This window comes from Condylostylus longicornis, unplaced genomic scaffold (assembly GCF_029603195.1).
Source record: "Condylostylus longicornis isolate FDR11 unplaced genomic scaffold, ASM2960319v2 ptg000011l, whole genome shotgun sequence".
NCBI lineage: Eukaryota > Metazoa > Arthropoda > Insecta > Diptera > Dolichopodidae > Condylostylus > Condylostylus longicornis.
This window is the reverse complement of record NW_026577980.1, coordinates 1,431,257-1,443,460: the sequence shown is the minus strand read 5'-3', so window position 1 is coordinate 1,443,460 and position 12,204 is coordinate 1,431,257. Positions and strand designations below refer to the sequence as shown.

At 25.2% G+C, this 12,204-nt stretch overlaps 1 protein-coding gene across 1 annotated transcript; it reads right to left on the bottom strand.

Moving 5' to 3' along the window:
• Positions 1–265: 265 nt before the first annotated feature.
• Positions 266–1,944, bottom strand: LOC129619348 (probable cytochrome P450 6a13). The gene is made up of 2 exons (XM_055534596.1): positions 810–1,944; positions 266–745 (listed from the first exon to the last, which is right to left on the bottom strand). The coding sequence occupies exons 1-2, from the start codon at positions 1,942–1,944 to the stop codon at positions 333–335; spliced, it is 1,548 nt and encodes a 515-aa protein (XP_055390571.1). The 3' UTR covers positions 266–332.
• Between the last annotated feature and the right edge of the window lie 10,260 nt (positions 1,945–12,204).

Sequence of the window (12,204 nt, the reverse complement as noted above, 5' to 3'; positions counted from 1 at the left end):
TGTCTAAGAAACGCCTTTTAATTATGTAAATAAAATCTTTATGTAGTCAACAATAATCAGTAAAGAATTTTTCATGTTTTTCGTATGAAATTTTTAGCTCTTATATTAGCTAAAAATCGCTTTTGTTTGTAAGCTTTCGATTAAATCTTATAAGCATATACAAAAATAAAGTTCAATTACTTGTATTAAAAATATTTCACAAGTTGTTTCGGAATTACAAAAAAGTGAAAAATTATAAATTGCACTTCAAATTTTCGTTTATATTTTAACCTTAATAGCAGTGCCAATATTTTAATTATTTGGCAGCACTTATACACTAAATCTTACGCACACTAATCTAATTTTGATAATTTTAACATTACATTTAATGGTGTATAAGTGACTTGTGAAAAATCAATTACCAATGGTATATCAGTTTTGTCACATACACTTAATTTAAAATTACTTAAAATACTTATAAGACCCACTTTAACCTGCATTGAGGCTAATCTTAGTCCAATACAAATACGATTTCCTTCACCAAATGGAATAAATGAATATGCGTGACGTTTTTGACGTTCTTCATCTTTAAAACGATCTGGATTAAATATTTCTGGATGTGGATAAATTTCTGGGTCGTGATGAAAACCTAACACTGGTATAACAACTTGCGTTCCCTCTTTAATAAATTGACCATTGGGTAACGTATATGATTTATTAGCACTACGATGAAGTGTTGCTATAGGTGGGAAAATTCTCAAAGTTTCTGAAATTTAAAACATTTTTAAACTGAAATTCTTGAAAATTACTGTTGAATTAATATTGATTACCTGATACTATCCTTTCGACCAAATGAAGTTCACTAATATTCTCATAAGTGAGATTTTCATTGGAACCAATAACATTTTTAATTTCTAATCTTGCTTGCTCTTGAATATCTGGATTTAAAGCTAAATAATACAGAGCAACAGATAATGTTGTTGAGCTTGTATCATAACCAGCAAAGAAGAACATAAAAGCATTTGCTGCAACATCATTTAAGTTAAGAATTTTACCATCTCCAATATCTTCTTCAGGGCTTTTGGTGATTGAAGATTGTTTGGTTGAGTCATTAATTTCCATCATACTCATTAATATTTGCATTAAATCATTTCGAAATATATTTTTATCTTTTCTCATTTGAATTGTTTCTTTAACTAAATTATAAAAGAAATTTGTACTCTCTTTATCGAACACTCTAAAACCAATTTTCCGGAATGGTTCTCTAAATGTTGATGCTACACCTACAGCTGTATTATGTAGTGGACTAAATGTCATAACTTTTTTACCATAATAACGAAATTCTGATTTTGGTTCACTAATACAATTACTTTCAATACCAAATATACATGAACTTATAACATCAATTGTAAATCTTGCCATTAAATCTTTAATATCAATTTCATTTGCATTTAGTATTGTGTTGGAGTTATTAATGTGTTCAACAAGTTTATTACCAACATTAGCTAAAGTATTAAACATCATTTTCATTTTACCAGATGTAAAAGCAAATGATAAACGTTGTCGTAATGCTTTCCATTCTTGATTCTCATGAAAAAAGATATTACCACTAAGTGGATCATCTTTTGGATTATAATAAACACCACGATTCATGAATGTATTAAAATCTTTTGCTAAAATTAACTTTGCACATTCTGGATTCACAACAAATAAACATGGTTGCTTAAATAGATAAATGCCAGCAAAACCAATTGTTGATGATTTCAGTTTCTCATATAAATTACGACATTCAATACCAAAATGAATTTTATTTATTACCATATTTGTAAAATTACCGCATGGTATTTTTGGTTTAACATTTAATATTGAAAGTTGATCCCATGTTTTGTATGATTCAATAAAGCTTTTATAAATGTAAGCGAGGAAAAGTGTTATAAAAATTAAAAAAAGTAGAAAAAACAACATTGTTTCTTTACCGTATAACAGTCAATTTAAAACTAAACAACAGAAAAACGTGCGGGGATTAAAAAAAAAATAATGAGAAGAGTTTTGAGAGATTTTTCATTTCAAGTTTCTCACCGTTGTTTACTAACTTTGTTTTCATTTTATATTGAGCTTTTTATTAGTATACTGCCTTATAAAACGAAATGTGCGTGTAAATATGTCTGTAATTATAATGGGTATATAAAATTAGTTAGTAGACCTATAAATTTTTTTTGAAAATTTAATAACAAAAACTAAAATCGCAAACGATACAAGGTGATGAGATACAAAGTGTTATAAAGATTAGATTAAAATGAATTTGTAAGTCATATAGCAGCGTGAGTATTTTAAAATATAAGATTACAAATATAGATTTCGGGTGTTGAGTTACGGAACATGTGAATTTTATTTTGGTCACATTTCTCTATTTTATAATAAGATTATTGAGTGACGTTGAATTTTAAAGTTGTATGAAAAAATAAAAAATCATCATAAGAATTGGAATTTGAACTTATTTCTAATTATATTCACTTATAACACTTACACACATTCGTAAATATATAATTTGTTTAAGCAACAGTGCTAAAGTAATGATTCACTTAAATTAATTGTGATTAAGCTAATAATTTGTTCACATTTAAAAAAATAGAAATTTAATTTTTAATTAATTTTTGTTTACAACCGGTTGTTTGTTTGAATATTCAAATTATCTAAATTTACATTCATACCTTATTCACAACAAAAACGAATAACATGTTATTCTCGAATAACACCTTATTTTTACGTACAGTGTTTATTTATTTATTTATTTCAAATGTCTGCAGAGAATTCAATTTATTCTCGTACTAAGACTGTATAACAGATTTCGTTAAAAATATTCATAAGCTTGTTGATAAATACAAATTGTCTTTAGGATTCTTCAAATTTAAAAATTCCAAATATAATTTATTCAAAGAATTTAAGAAATTGTTAAATTCATAACATTCAAAGTTTAATTAATTAAAACTAGTTAAGAAGCATGTTTAAGTTTAAATAACAGTAACTACACGTATATTATTGTCTGAATTTTCAAATGAAACTTTGGAGCCTTGGATTATCACATGAGCAGTCGAATAGCTCTCATTATGCCGCTGATCTTACTATATTCTCAATTTTATAATCTTGGTGATATTGAAATGAAATTTCTGAATTGAAAGGAATTGAACAGTCTTGCGCCAGAATTTACTTTTTCCAGAAAGCGCTATTTTTCCTCTTTGAAGTTAATTAAAGAAATTTATTCTTGAATCACTCATAAATTATAGTTACATAATTATGTAACTATAATTTAAGTTTATTAAAATTTTGTTATTTTTGAGAATAATATTAAAAGTTTTACTTTTATATACATTTTCTTACACATTAGCGTAGTTGTGTTTTTCTCCTTTTTAATGAACTAACAATATTTTGATTAACAAAACTTTATGCTACATCGAGTTTTTGTATATTCCGTAATATAAACTTAAAACTATCATAAGTTATCTACTAGCAAATTTCCAAGAACCGTATTGTTACAAAAATTTCTGAAAAAAAAAAATTACAATATTTCAACATTATACATGTAGATTTTATCAAAAGAACTGAAAGTATTCCCTTTCATAATCGTGATTTTGGTAATTTTTTCATACATACATACATAATATGTAGAAAAGGAAAACACAACCCATTCAAATATAATTTAATTTCATCTTCCTCTGCATTATTTTCACTATATTATAATTTATAATTGACTTATGCTTGGATTAACAATGTTGCAGATTAAGAAAATATTTAACCAAAATATTGTATTATAAATTTTTTTTATTTTCATACGTCTTCCAAAGATTATCTATAGATAAAAAATTATAAGATTATCTATTCCATGTTTTATTCAAACTTTGAAATAAAATATTCAAATTTTCAATTCTTTACTGATATTAATCTAGAGGGAGATGCGGGTGGGTTATGTAAAACATTATCTATAACAATAATATTAAAATTTTAGTATCAAACACGGACTTATTTACAATATAAAATTAACTAAATTCTGGTTGGGAGTTCGTTTGAAATCAAAAAATAAAACAAAATAACAAAATTCGTAATCAAAATTTAAAAAATATTTTTACATATTAATTAGCCATTCTTTACGATAAAATCATGAATCTACATCGATTTCAATCTGGTAGAGATTGGTTCATACTGGATAATTACCTATTTTAAATGTTATTTTTGAACGATCTACTTTGTTTTATAATTTTTTTTATTAGGTACCAACTGTAAAGCTTATGCAGAATCTCGTTATCACAAAAAGTGTAGATTTAGGTTGATAGGTTCGTTTTAGATTCGTTTTTCAATACTGTTGCAGTCAGTCAAATTTATACCCAATTTCAAATCAAATTGAGTGGTTAATTGTAAATGATTATGTTCCTATTATGCTGTCATGATTCTACATATTGAATAAATTTCAAAAGCTACATTTAAAAAATTGTACTTACCTTCATGAGGCAGAAGTAATCGCATTAATTCCAATAGTGATGCTAACGACGACAAAGTATAATTTCCTTTGCAATAAAATTTTTCAAATGAACAATGAATGTCTAAGATACGTGATTATTTTAATCCCACGATTTTTCCTTTTAGCTTTTAAATATCACGAATTTGATTTAAATTTCAAGAACTTTTTATTCCAATTAAGATATGAAATTCATTAATAATTAATTGATTGATAATTCAACTTAAAAAACTTTCACTTATGTTTTTTTTTTTTTAATTTTGATATAAGAATTGATCATAAAAAGTGAATTTTTTATTAATAACTTTTGTGTTTAATGTTCAATCGCTCATTTACATCCCAGATTTTGATTTTCATCCAATATAAAGAGTATGATTTAAAAAAAATAATCGTGTCTTCTTAATAACTTAATAAACCTTGAGTTGAGTTGAGAGTTAAATGAAATTAAAATAAGGCTGGATTAAACCAATATTTTGTCAAAAACACCTTTTCCCTTTAACAAGTGAAAAGGCTACTGTTCAAGAAAAAGTTGGGGATTTTGTTGTAACAAACATTTGTTGATAACGTTTTAATAAACATTTTCTTCTACAGAACTAGGTTGTTACTAAAGTTCTGTTTGTGTATAAAATTTCAGCTTTATATCTCAAAAGGTGTAGAAAGTTTGTAAATAGACACACGGACAAACTGACGGACAGAATAAAACTAACAGGCATGTTTTCTTGGAAAAGTGCTACAAAGTAAAGTAGAAAGTAAAAATTAAAAGTTAAAAATAGATCAAAAATTGGAGCAACATTGCCCTAAAGAGTTTCAAAATATCGCATACATATAAAATATACACAATTGTTATGCAACTGATGTAGGTATTTTGATTGTGTTCAAAGATAATTACACATTTTGCATCGTAGATTTAAGTATGTACATAGAGTTAGTGTGAATGTAATATATTTATTTAAGTTCATTGTTACTGGCATAAATTTTTCCGATAGCTTTTCTTTGGCGTTTCTACTTATTATTTTATTTATGTCGAATTGATTTTTGAATGATTTAATTTGTTATTAAAAATTAAAGTGTATGGTAAAAAAAAAAATAATTTAAATTTGTTATTTGGTTAAACCATCTTCAGCTAAAATGAAGTCGAAATTAATTATAAGCGAGGAAATTTTTTTTATTTTGTATTCCATTTTGAAGTACCTACATACTGTGAAACAGTGTAATTAAGTTATGTAGCATCTGTTGCTTACGTCATCCCTGTTGTTAATTTACGTGCTTCAACAGCGCTATCAAATTTTCTTATCCATAGCTGGTATCAAAAGTATTTATTTCATGTTGTATTCGATCATTTCTTCGTTAATAATAAATTTGGTATAATTTTTTTATGTGTTTATAATTTTGATTTGAAACTTACTCTATTATTCTATTACAATTTGTTTTGCTATATTAAATTAAGTTGTTATGTTTCATAATTTAAAATAAGAAATCGAAATTTAAAATGCAAATAAAAAAAAAATAAAATATACATCTGTTTTTATAATAAAAAGTATATTTAATTTTATGTTCATTCATCAATTTCACTTCATTTGATTTCTTTTATATTTACTCTTCTACTTCACATTTTCACTCACGTAAAAGTTAGATAGAAACACAACTGTGTTTGCTATAATAGGTCTCTCTGATATAAAGCTTGAAAACGTTAAAGCTTGCCAGTGACGTCTTTTTCGCAAAGGAAAAAATTTAAAAACTTATAAAATATGCATTAAACTTCAAATTTCAAAATATTTATTAAAAAGAAACAGTGCATTCATAAAGAGGAACAGCTTAAAGTTTTTAGCACACTAAATTTTATTTTTCAAAACTTGAAAATACTTTAAACATTGAGAAAACGATGACATGATCATATTCGCTTATTTTTCTTAGAGTATTATACCAGGCGCTTTGTAAAGTTTTTCAAAATTTTATTATACCAGACAGTTTTTGATTACCAGACTGATTTAGTTTTAAGAAAAATATTATAATATTCAATATAAACAGTACTAAAATCCGTTTTAATTGTGTTTTATTCAGATTTATGTATGTCAGTAAGTTCATGTTTACAGACCTAAGTACTATAGTCGCAGCATAGATTTACATACACATTTTATACTTTAATGTCAAGCGTTTGACAGTTTACCTTTCAAATATTTACACTATAGAAATTATTAAAATAAAAAGTAAGTTTGCGTTATTTATTTTAGATTTATTCCAACGTTAGACTTCAATTGTACATAAGATTTTTATCAAATTTAGATATGATAATGTGATTTGTAAGAAATGCCGAAAGAGAGTTCTTCTGCTCACTATACTGATTTAAGTACTTTGTTTTAAAGTGTAAACATTATCTAACACCATATCCAATTTTAAATCATAACCCATCGATTTTATATAATATCAAATAAAATCGATTATTTTCCCGTCGATTATTTTAAGGTCAATTATAACTTAATTACTTTCATTATAAAGTGTAAAAAAATACGCAATTGTAAAATTTTTTAAAGATTTTTGATTCTTTTTTTGTAGTGACTATTAATTGAAAAATATGTCTTTAAATTAAGAAATTTCAAAATAAAAATATAATATTCAATTTTAAGTGAAAATTATTTTGATTAAATTGTTTTTTAAGTTTTCTTTTTTGAATAACATGTTGTATAATGAGAAGTGAGCAAGAATTACAAAAAATTTAGGTTATCAAAATATTTAAATTTATTATAAAAATTTTTAATTTTTTAAGATAAGACAAAAATAAAAATATTTAAAAAGGTTTTAAAATTTTATCGAAAATTTAAAATCGTGGGAATTATTGACAGTTTTATTTTTATTACAAAATTAACAAATTAATATTAAATCGATTTTTTTATTTAGTGACGTAATACAGCTTGGCGTGGTACAGGTTCATATGGAATTTTGGAAATAACGGATCATTTCAAGTTCAATAGTATTTGTTCATTGCATTTATGGTGTAACGCGGAAAAATATTGAAATTTTCACACTGCTGATTGTATAAGTCGAGAGAATTATCCGAGTAAGTATGAAACTTATATCGAAATTTAATTTATACATACATATGTGTAATAAGACTTAGTAATAATTTTTTAAATTTTTAGGTAAATTATGTATGTATGTATATCTCATTTTCTTTAATATTTTGAGGTTGTTTAATGCAAATTCCTATACCCTTATAGAGCAACTGTATATTAATGATTTGTCAAAGGTCAAAATAACAAGTGATTATTTCAAAAAATTGCTGAAAATTTAGTCACACGTTTCTTTGGAGACTAATCAAAAGTTGAATGTTCATATGGATATGCGATTTCTTAAACATATGTTCTACATTTACTCATTCCCGATATGCTTACGGCTAATAATAATTTATATGTCTATCAAAAAGGTTGCATCTACATGTGAGTAGGTAGATATCCACATACTTTCAGACATTCATATCTAGCTAAAGTAAATTTTTCTGTATTCACATGCATTCTCAATTCTTCGAAAAAGTTAAACAAGTAATAAAAATTCTTTTTGCAAATATTTCAAAATAATAATTTATCAAAGAAAATAAACTTTAAATTTATTAGAAGTGGAAACATATGAAAATATTTATATCTGCAGAATCGCTTAAAAATATTAGAATGGCGCATACGTAATAAATGTATGAATGATAAGATAATTGCTTGTATTTCACGATACAAAAAAACATTTATTATTGACTTAAGTACTGTTCACTTGTCACTATTAACTTTAACTAAAAAATTAACTTTATGTTAAAGTATAATTTGCATTGCATTCTACCTACATACATAGGTATATCAAATTTTGCTTATAAGTAAGCAAGTTAAATACATATGTATCTCCATCCTGTTATATATTTTAATCAGTAAATATTTTAACACAAATTTTTTGAATCACTGAAAAGTATCTTGACTACTAGAAATTAATTTAAGGGAAACTAAAATAAAACGAAGAAATTTTAATAGAGCCTGTTCGTACACCATATCTATTTAAATGAAACCACCCTCATATAACTTGTACATTTAAGAAATTAGATTTATTACTGCAAATTTTTCATTGGAATTTGATTAGTATATACACGTCTGGGATAGTTTTATTATAATCCATTTTACAATTTCCGCTTGCAGTTCTTATATTTTACGTTTTCAAGCATTTGTTTTTTGATTTCTCAACATTTGCTTCAAAAAAAAAATAATTTCCATTTTATGTTTCAATTCTTACATAGTCGAGACCATCTAATGTCATTCACGAATAATGTTTATTCCATCCACTATACATAATTCTAATGGGAACTCATAAGTATTTGTGCGTTTCATTGTTGATTCCTTCACGTATCATTGCATATACTCATACTTATTATGTATGTTGGTACCTTCGTTTATGTCAACTTCGTGATAATTGCACTTTTCGTTTTTTTTTATAATTAAGAAAATTTTTGCATTTGTACAGGAAGTCATCAAAAAGGTTGCAATTTTTTTTCTTCTATTCCCTTTTTCTTCTTTTAGTTTTCCTTAATTTCCGTAATAATCGCGTAATATTGTAAAGAAGCTAGAAAAAAAAGGAAAATACAAATTAAAGAACTTTATCAAAATCAATCATCATCGACACTATCATCATCATCGTAACAAAAAATTTCTTATAGCTAATTTTACAAGGGAAAAATGAGAAAACTAATAAAAAATTTTGAAAATTCTAAATTTAAAATTGTTAAAGTAGCACCAGTTTTTAATTTTCATTTTATTTATATTTTTTTAATTTTTATGCCTTAATTTTTTTTAGAATTTTCCGATTTTCGTGTCATGTCAGAGAGCACATGTAATATTAATCTGCTGTATAAAATGTAAAAAGAATGGAGAAAATTAAATTGATTGGAAATTATTTTCCTCTGCTGTGTAACGATGACGGAATAATAAATCGTGAAAGAATTTTAGTATGTATATACCCAGACTTTTTGATAAGAAAATCTGTGCAATTTATTTGCATCATTTGCTAATCCAAATTATTGAAATGAGCCAAAAAATTAATCAGAAATTTTGATAAAAATTTGTAATTTAATTAAAAAGTCAGCTTGAAAACCTTGTAGTTACATGATCTTAGATTAGTTCTTAAAAATTGACGGGACATTTTTTGTATAACGTATAAGTATGTGTATTTTAGAGTTTGGACAAAGTGATTTATCGATTAATTATTACTTAAGACGAAAAACATTTCAAAAAATTGTTGAAATTTTTCGATTAAAAATATTGATATTTGGATTTTAAGTTGATCTAGGGTTGTATTTTACAAAATTGTATTGTCGCAAAGCTCTTGAAAATTGTCGTTTAAGACGGCTGTTTCTTGTTTGATCAAAAAATTATTTTGAATGAATTAATCAAGAAAATTTATGCCTAAAAATGCTAAAGAACTCCAATTAGAATTTATTAGAATTTATTTTTTTCAAAATCAATACGGCTTAGAGCCTTTATAATATATGATCGTATCACAGTCAATTAATTTGTAAGTTTAATATCTTATTTAGGAATGAAGTTATATAAAAATTGATTGCTATTTATTGAAAAAATCAATTGAATGAATTACAAAATTTCTGTGCCAATCTAAAAAAGATCAGTAAATCAAAATTATTGATTTCAATGAAAATCAATTCAGTTTAGATTATCAAAAAAAAAAAAATTTGTTACATTTATTCGCCCTTTCGATTTGCAACTTTGTGTTTCTAAAAGAAAAATGTTGAAAATTGTAACATTTTCTCACATTTTTTATTTTTGTTCTAAACAAAAATGGTCCTTTAACAAATGAACTGAAGATTTCCATTTTTTATTGATTTTATAATGTTTAACATTAATTCAGCCCTTCAGTTTTTTATTTTGTTTTTTTTTTTTATAACGGAACTAAAATATAGGAAATTTTTTTGAACAATAGCAAACTAAACATGGTTTTAATGCAGTTAACGATTTACGGAAGTTAAAATCAAATACATTTAAAATACTTTGTAAAACGCAATTTATATGTTATCCTGTCCCCTTTTACCCAACAACAAATAACTTAGTTTTTTTTTATTATTATTATTATTATTAGCCTTTTCATTGTACAAGCAAACTATCAATCAAATGCAATATATCACATAAAATACAAAAACAATGCAATGCATCATACCACTTTTTTTACCATTGTAGTTAAAATCACGCACAGGGAAAATTTATATTATTTTTATAAAAAATGTGTTTAATATGGAAATATCGTCAAAGTTTATTGAAAATGAAGAGTTAAAATTTTAACTTTAGGAATCGATATATGTAGAAAATTGGTTTTTCTACCACTAAATGAATGCACTTTGGTTTTATCAAATTTTAACGTAATATAGATATAATATATGTACATGTTTCTGTGTATTAATTTTTAGTTTCAGTATAAAAAAGTTTCTTAAAAGAGACCAGTAGCTGGTCTCATTGGGGGTTAAGTTCAGTAATTTTGCCTCTGAAAGAAAAGGACCTAAATTGTGCTTGGTGGTGCCTGATGAGTTTGGAGATCGAGGTCAGTCTACAGTGCGATCTCAAATCTGGACGACCAAGTGTGGTCAATTCCAGCTCCCTTGGTCCTGGGGGAGATATAAATTTTTTCGAGTGAGAAAGGTCCGGACAATTGTTCCAATAGTCGACCTTAGGTTGTTCTTTGTAATGAAATGATGCTAATGTGTTGTATAAGTGGTCCTCGCCGAATTCAGTTTAGGCAAATATTTTTTTTAGTCTTTTAGGCTTTTTCTTGCTGATCATAACAGAATTTAAAAAAAATAAAGAAAAAACGAATTTAAATCTGCTCACAATGATTGATTTAAATAATATAATGAAATTTTATGTAAGTGATGGCACAAGAGAATTATAATACTCTTATAAAATCAAAATATCAGCAAAAGCATTTGAATTATTCTTGCACATTATGAGTAAAAAATGCGTTATGGTTGTAATAAATCTACTAGTATTTCATTATTTTCCTTTTTTTTATCGAACCCTCCTCAGTGTATTAATATAATGTAGTGCTCATGAATTAAATTTTATAATAAAATATTTCACATATGATATTAAAAATTTTCATGACAGCAAAAATAACAATAATAAAAATTGTTTTTAAGTGCGAAAGGTTTCCTTTTCAGAATCGCATATTCGAATTATTCTTTATATACGCACGTAATTATTATTTATTCCCAGTTTTTTTTGTATTTCATATTTGATATCCTTTGTAACATATAATTTTGTTATACCTTATAGTAATATACACCGTTAAATATTATTTTAAATTGTTACTGTAATAAAAAATTAAACAATTTTCTACTTACATATATACGCATAGGTTAAGACAAGAATAAAAGGACCAATTTGTGTAGTATAGCAACAATAATAAGGGTTTAGCGAACACATAGCATATGGTGTAACGTCATAATTATTGCAGTATTCATAAGGATATTTTCAGCATATACATGAGTGGTTCTAAATATGAATAAGTAGATGTGTGATAAAAAAACTTGTATTCTTGACAACTTTTTCTCAATCATTCATATTTTTTTGAATTCATTTTGTATTTTTCATTTGTATTTAAAAGGGATGGTGAAAATTATTAAAAGGAAAATTTTAACCTAATTTTTGTTTTTGTCAGAACAAGAAATTGTAGCTTGTGTTTTT

Bases quoted from the DNA above. Each gene is read 5' to 3' on its own strand.
- LOC129619348 (XM_055534596.1), bottom strand. From the start codon at position 1,944: ATGTTGTTTTTTCTACTTTTTTTAATTTTTATAACACTTTTCCTCGCT. The intron at 746-809 runs GTAATCAATATT...TTTAAATTTCAG, and splicing joins GGTCGAAAGGATAGTATCAG to AAACTTTGAGAATTTTCCCA.